General features: G+C 34.8%; 1 protein-coding gene across 1 annotated transcript; it reads left to right on the forward strand.

The window, feature by feature from the left end:
- The first annotated feature begins 435 nt into the window (after positions 1 to 435).
- Positions 436 to 6,565, forward strand: MUC7 (mucin 7, secreted). Its single transcript, XM_088801512.1, has 2 exons — positions 436 to 492; positions 5,876 to 6,565. The coding sequence occupies exons 1-2, from the start codon at positions 436 to 438 to the stop codon at positions 6,563 to 6,565; spliced, it is 747 nt and encodes a 248-aa protein (XP_088657638.1).
- Positions 6,566 to 7,392: the final 827 nt, after the last annotated feature.

Here is a 7,392-nt window from a genome sequence, read left to right on the forward strand (position 1 = left end):
CATTTACAAAACCATGTTTAGTAAATATCAGATAGTTTGATGGTTCACCAAACAGGGTATCTTAGAGAATTAGAATAGAAATAAGAAGAAAATATTTCCTTTCTTATTGCTAAACTTCCTAAGACCTTGCCCTTCCTAGGTAATCTTTAGTATCAGTAGAAAATGCTCATTCTATGAGCTAATTACAGTAAGAATTTCTTGACTCTCTTCCTTTGCTTTCTCTCTGAAAAAAATGTGTATTATCTTGAAGCAATTTTGCCTCACCACTGTGGAGTAAATACATACATAAAAAAATATGATTTTCAGAAACAATTACTTTCTTTAAAACTGTACTTTCTAACAAAAAAAAAGTCATTTACCAAAATGTGTCCCTGTCCCTCAATAACATATCTAATAGTGAGCCATTCTTCTGCTTTTCCCAGGAGCCAACAGGAAATGATGAAAACTGTGCCACTGCTAGTGTGCATTTGTGCACTCAGTGCTTGCTTCACAGTAAGTATCTTCCCAAATAACTTTTATCTTATGCATCAGTAACAAATATTTAGTGTGTATACTTGAGACTTCAAAAGTATAACATGCAATTTCCTGTATCTAAGAAGCTTGGTATCTTTTGTTTTCTGTGAAACATCAGACAACAGATAATTAAAGCACAAGGAAATGATTCATTTCATTTAATCATGTAGTACCATGTAGTAATCATTTATGTTGTACCAACTTTATCATGGATGTGATGAAATTGTATGGAGATGCAGAAAATGGATCCTATAATGCCTTATTGATGTAAAATATGGATTCCATTCTCACTATATCAGGACACCTCAGGACGATTAGGGTGTCCACAACGAAATGACATGGGTTCTGGGGAGAAAACAGATTATAGGAGGCAGAAGTTGAGGTAAAGAGTCCAGTCAAGAGGATATAGCAGTGATCCAGATAAAAAATAATGACTTCTACTAAATATCAGCAATTAAAATAAAACATGAGGGTGTATTTAAGATCAGTTTTGGTGATTAAATCTACCATAACTTCTGCTGGATTTGGTGTGTAGTAAAAGAGAAATGAACAAAAGAGTTCTGTTTCAAACATGTTAAGTTTGAAATGGCTATCAGATTTCTACAAGGAGATGTTAAGAGGCAGCTGGATATGTACTGTCTGCAGTTCACAAAGAAGTCAAGGGGTGAAGTCTATATTTCGAACATATTTGAAGCATGGCACCTTACAAGATAACTTAGAGAGAAAATGTAAAAAGTTTGGATATGGACAGTAGAGAAAATGGAGGAATCACAAAAGGGATCAGAAAAGTATGGTTTCCAAAACAAAGAGAAGATTACAAAATAGACCCTATCTTTAAGATATTTAGGGTCTACAGAAATGAAGATAAAAATTAATGATTCAAGATGACACATAGTATAACAAATAACCATATTTATTTCTAAGACTACATACCTGTATGTATTTGTTCACTTTTATTTTGACAAATTTGAAGGAAGGGTCAAGAAGTAGAATGTAGATTTATTGAATGTAGAGTCAGAATAGTACGACTGTAAAAAGTAGAGAAAGCAGGAGAACTGATAAGCTAGATAGAATTTTCTCTTGGATACTCTCATATCCCCTCTTATCACAAAATATCCCCCCTCAAGGGGGACAAAAAATATCTTGGGTTTTTTCCTTGGACCCTAGTACTGATTTCTGTGCTTGTAGCAAAAAGTGCACTAAAATTGAGCTCAGAAGATGTGGGCTTAAGCTCGTTATCTGAACATCCAGATGAATCTTGAACTACAATCTATCTATAGGGCCCCAATTGCCCCATGCGAAAATAGAATAATAGTATATGCTTTAGTAGGCAGTTTAATAGTAAATGAGAATGCATGTATTTATAAACTGAAAAGGATAGCATAGATGTAAAAATTATGACTGTAAAATTCTTATAATCTTTATTTGCATATTAGTTGATAAGGATTTAAGATCTGAATATGCCTGGTATTAACTTTTTAATAATTCAAAGTTTACTTATTACTTTGGTTACTGAACACCTTTAGATGGAAAGAAATGTTTCAATCAACACAAATCACTGTGTGGTTGGGGAATGACTAAAGCTTGTTGTTATTTTATGGAGGCCCTTGATGCTTTCCATAAATCCAGGTATCTAACGAATCATCCCTCCACAAGTTCAGGATCAATAAAACTCTTTAAACTGCCCAATTCTCAAAATGCTTCTAGTGAGAGAAAGAATTTCCAAAGACATTGATTATAGGAGGTAGTGTGGGAATACCTTGACTTGATCCTTAGAAAATACAACATGTACCAGAGAGTGGCACCAACCCACAGTCAGAGAAGACCAGCCCTGGAGTTCTGGTAACAACCTACACTGCCTCTGTGGAGTGATTTCAGGGAACAGATAGTCTGGACCCTTTCTTTCAGATGCCCCCCAAAAGACTAAGGGGACATATTCTAGAATCAGATAGAAGCTCTGTTAAATATAACATTACTTAAATATACTGCTTTCTTTCTATTTGGAAAAGGGTTACAGGTTTTCAAATGATCATTAAAATAGGCTAGTAACCAAAAATGAAAACATTTAGTGTGTTTTCTTATTTCAAGTAAGTGCCATTTTGACCTTGTACTCTTCTAGTCCTCTTCTCTATTTTTATTTCTTTTTCTTTCATGGCCAATTTTTTCCTACTCTTTCAACTCCCAAAATTTAGCATTCCTCTAGCTATTTTAGCAATTTTCAGCTCCCGTCTACCCCTCCTTTCTTGCTCCAGGTGTCACGTATCCCTCTGCACTTCACCCTCCCTGACTCCAGCCCATTCTCCCCTTGCTCCTCACCTCACCTCTTCTCCCGCACTTCTCCCATCAAAAGTGTAGCTTGCGTGTGCAGACACATTCTCCTAAAAGTTACTTAAACTCTCTGGGATTCAGTTTTCTCACCTGTATAATGAAGATAATAATAGTACCCACCTTATTGTGTTGCTAAGGAATTAAATAAATTTATATTTATAAACCACTTAGAATATGGCCTGACACAAACTAAGTGCTAGATAAGGATTTTTGTTTACAAAAAATAACAGATGTGAATAGGCAAATGAGATATCTTTAATACTCTCTTCCTGGTTTATCTATATTGATTATAAGCACCTCCATTCTTTAGTCATTAATCTCAAAAGCTTAGAAGCATTTTCAGCTCCCCCTCTCAAGCTTGTCTAAGCCCAATTCTACTCAATACGTTTTGTTAAAGCCATCTATAACTGCCAATCATAATAATTAGTCAATATATTTTAAATAAACTAGCCAAACTGATCATTTGATATATGTTCTATATTAAGCAAACATTAAAATATAATTAATTTGCTTTCATATCAAAACGTGGTCGATATTATTTTGGTCACCTAAATTAAAATAGCTGAAAGAATTTCACATCTTAATAAACACCTTTAAATGTTAAGGTTTTAGTCAATGAGAAATCACTTGGTGTATTATCAATTCCATGTATTTTGTCATTCAATAAATATCTAGAGGTGTCTGTTATGTGCCAAGTATGGTTCTATGTATAGGCATACAGAGATTAACAAAACAAAATCCCTGCTCTCTTGAAGCCAATCAATCTCACTAAGGACGTGAACACCATAACTATTTAAAAGCATAGATGTCATAGAATTATATTTTGGATCTGGAATTTAATTTACTCTTAATCATTTCATAAATAAGTAAACTGAGATCTACTGAAATTAAGCAATTTGCCCAAAGTCATTCAATTATTTAATGGCAGACACAGGACAAGACCCAACCTCCATTGTTGGTCTACAGCAATGTGTTTCAAACATGTTCCTCTAAGATATGGGAGGTCCTTACGTCACCCTCAGAAACCACCACAGAAGGTGGAGAGTGAGCCGGTGGGATGCAAAGCCCCCAATCCTGCTTAAATCAGAGCAGTTTTGTGATTATCTGGATTCCATCTGAATCTCCAGGGAAAGATTTGCTTGAATGACATGACCTGCTTATTTTATATTAGAGAACTACTGCCCTCTAATGGAGAGAATCTCCTGATAGGTTCCATGATCCGAGGAGCAGCTGGGTTCAGGGCTACAGATTCTGGAATTCTACACCCTTTTAACAGAGATCTGCAAAAACATCGAAGTTATATGGATCAAAAGCCATTATTTTAACTCTTGAATGTTCTTGCTTAGGAATTAAAATGTCCTGGATAATTTAATTTTGAAAGAAACAATTAATGCTTTCTGAAGTTATTTTCAAGTCTGGGTATATTAGCCTCTGAGGAAGCTATCTTAGCTGAACAACTCTGGTAGTCTCTCAGAAGTTGTCACATTACCTGTGCTAAACTCTGTCTTTGAAGACAACTTTACAGTGCAGGACTGGAATGGTTGGTCTATTTGGTGGTCTAAAAAGGGTTTATGTAGAGATTCTCAGGAGGAAAAACACAACCTATCCTTGCTTGTAACTTTGGGATACGCCCCCTTATCCGTATGCTAAATTTCTTTTCTGCAATTTGAGTTAATATAATTGATAATTTAAAATTCTAGTATGGAGTATAGCATAAGGAAGATAGTCAATGGTATTGTAACAGCTATACAAGAGGGGTAGTAGCTTGGGGGATGGGGGTTATCACTTTGTGAGGGGGTATAAATGTCTATTATGTTGCTATGTACACCTGAAACTAATTTTAAAAATAAAAAATAAATAAATAAAATTCTAGTATAAAGAGGAATATAGGAAAAAATTATATAGACAAATCGCAGTATGTTTAGAGACGAGAAACTAAAACAGTGGTGCTACTCTAACTCAAAGTCTGCAACAGCTAAAGGAACTAAAAATGTTTATCTTGCAGAACATAGATCTAGATGACATGGCATATATTTTCAAATTTTGAAGTGCTCCAGGATCTTCTATATGCTACCAAAGCATAAAATTAGGACCAGGAATGGAAATCTGAAGAAATAAATCACTTTTCAGTTAAGAATAAATATCCCAAGAAACAAACTTCCACTCAGTATCAAGAACTCTCTAGCAGGCCACCTTGGGAGATATGGTAGTGAGTTCCCAATCAGAAGAACTTGACAAGCATAGGCTGAAATGCCATCCAGGTGTATTGGATAAAGATCAAATATCATGTACAATTGGGCAACATCAGTGTTTTTTTCAGATGTGAACACCTTTGCGAAATCATGAAAGCCATAGGTCTTCTATGTAGACAAGAATAAACATTCAAAAGGTTTTCACAATATCACAGGATTCATGGATCCTGAGTTTCTGTAATTCTAATTTTTATAATGACAAAGTTAAAAGGTAATAAAGTTCTTTCTCTAATTTAAAAAGGTTAAAACCTACGTTTGCTGTGATACGGAAGATAAGAAGTTGAGGTGGGATATTTGTTAAGTTGGTTTTTTGGGTTTTTGTTGTTGTTTGCTTTGTTTTGTTCTTTGATGGTGATAGATATGAGGGATGTGATTCAGAAAAGACTCCTGGATTTCAGTTGAACATCTTTGACTGAAGTTTTATGGGAGGGAGTCCTTTTGCTCAGGCCTCAGGCAGTAACTTGACTGTTTCTACCAAAGTAAGAAGAAAGAAACTACAAGCACAAAAAGACAGATCTAGCTCGTCCTCCAGACTTCAGGCCACAGGAATATACCCATTCTAGCTAGCTGCAAAAAAACAAAGCACTTAACAAAACAAACCTTTCTTATAGCAAGTCGTTACTGAGATTTGATGAACTTAGAAAAATAATCACTCAACCCACTGCAATCTTTTTTCCAATCCCAAAACTCTACAAATACTGCCCACCACACATTCAGCAATAAACCCATAGTTGATAAATCAATAAATGTTTTCATTTATGCACTTTCTTTCTTCTCTACAGCTCAGTGAAGGACAAAATCTGCAATGGAAAATATATCGCAAAAAAAATAATAACCGTGGATTTATTTTATACCGTCAACCACCATTTCATCCCAAATTCCGATCTCACTTGATACAAGTAATTCAAAAGCAGGCCCTTTTCCATCAATACAGACACCAAAAACCTTCAAACTCAAAGAGGAGAAAATTCGTATTCCGAAAACGTCCCTGGATACCTAAGTGTGCAGTTGAAAATGATATGGCGGTCAACAATAATACCTCAAAGTCTACCACCCAAATCCCACATCTACTTCTACCAAAATTACAAGTGGGAAGTAGTCCCACATCTACTTCTACCAAAATTGCTCCCTCTCCACGTGTGACTCCTCTTGTTCAGAATGTTAGCACTGTATCTGCAAGAGAAAGTGATGTCACCACAGACTCTTCTGCAGCTGCACCACAACCTTCCTTGGTTCCACCGGAGACCAAAGCTTCCCCAAATACCACTCTTAAATTTTCAGCAACCACCCCTGAACCTGAAAATTCCAAAATTACAGCTGCATCCACAACCCAAACTAGGATTCCAGTCACTGTTCAAATTACTACACTTGAACAGACAACTTCATCTTCTGTCCAAAATGCAATTTCTAATTTCTGGAAATATACTTATAAGATAGCAAAGCACATTTCTGATATTATAAATAGTACATAGTACATCACACATTGTGAAGTGTTCTGTCATTAGATATGATTTATGAGTGCAGAACTACCACCTTTGCTTTTACCACTAATCTCAAAGTGAAATTATAATATTTCTTAAATTTAAAGCACTATCACTAATCTTTGAATGTATTTACCTCATATGATCTAAAAACAACAAAATCCACCTCTAGCCCATAAATCAAGCACATGACCAGGACTTAATATCAATTTGTAGAACCTACAGAGATAACCCTGTAGGGTGGGGGTGGAAGGCCATTAGATATAAAGAGAAAATTATATCGATTGGCAATCATTTACTTTTTCCTAAATTTTGGAAATGATAAGGTCACTATAATGTATCCCCCAATCAAAAACCCACCTAAATTATCTAATCTCACAAATAGAAAAGGGTAAAATTAGGTCTCCTAAATGAACAAAGATATCTAATTTTCTATAGATAGACCTGTCATTGTATTACTGATTAGTGACAAAAACCCTTTAAACCATCATCTTAAAACTTAAAATAAAATTCCATTCCACAAAATGTGAACCAAGAACAGGGAAAATTTATTTGAAGTGAAGATTTGGAGTGAAAAAAATGGGCAGCCAAGCACAAACTACAATTCCAACACTAAATTTTTGAGAGCATTTAATCATTTAGTTTTCATGATTAACATTTATTGTATTATATCTAAGTTAATTTCAATCTGATGTGTTTGATTCTAGCCTCTGTGAACCACAAGAAGACTTTTTGTGTATGTTTACATATCTCATAATATTTTACTATTAATTCAAATTATTCAACTTATTACTAATTCAATGAATTTACAGTAATTC

This window comes from Rhinolophus sinicus, chromosome 1 (genome assembly GCF_057876585.1).
Source record: "Rhinolophus sinicus isolate RSI-liver-muscle chromosome 1, RSI-T2T, whole genome shotgun sequence".
NCBI classification, from domain to species: domain Eukaryota; kingdom Metazoa; phylum Chordata; class Mammalia; order Chiroptera; family Rhinolophidae; genus Rhinolophus; species Rhinolophus sinicus.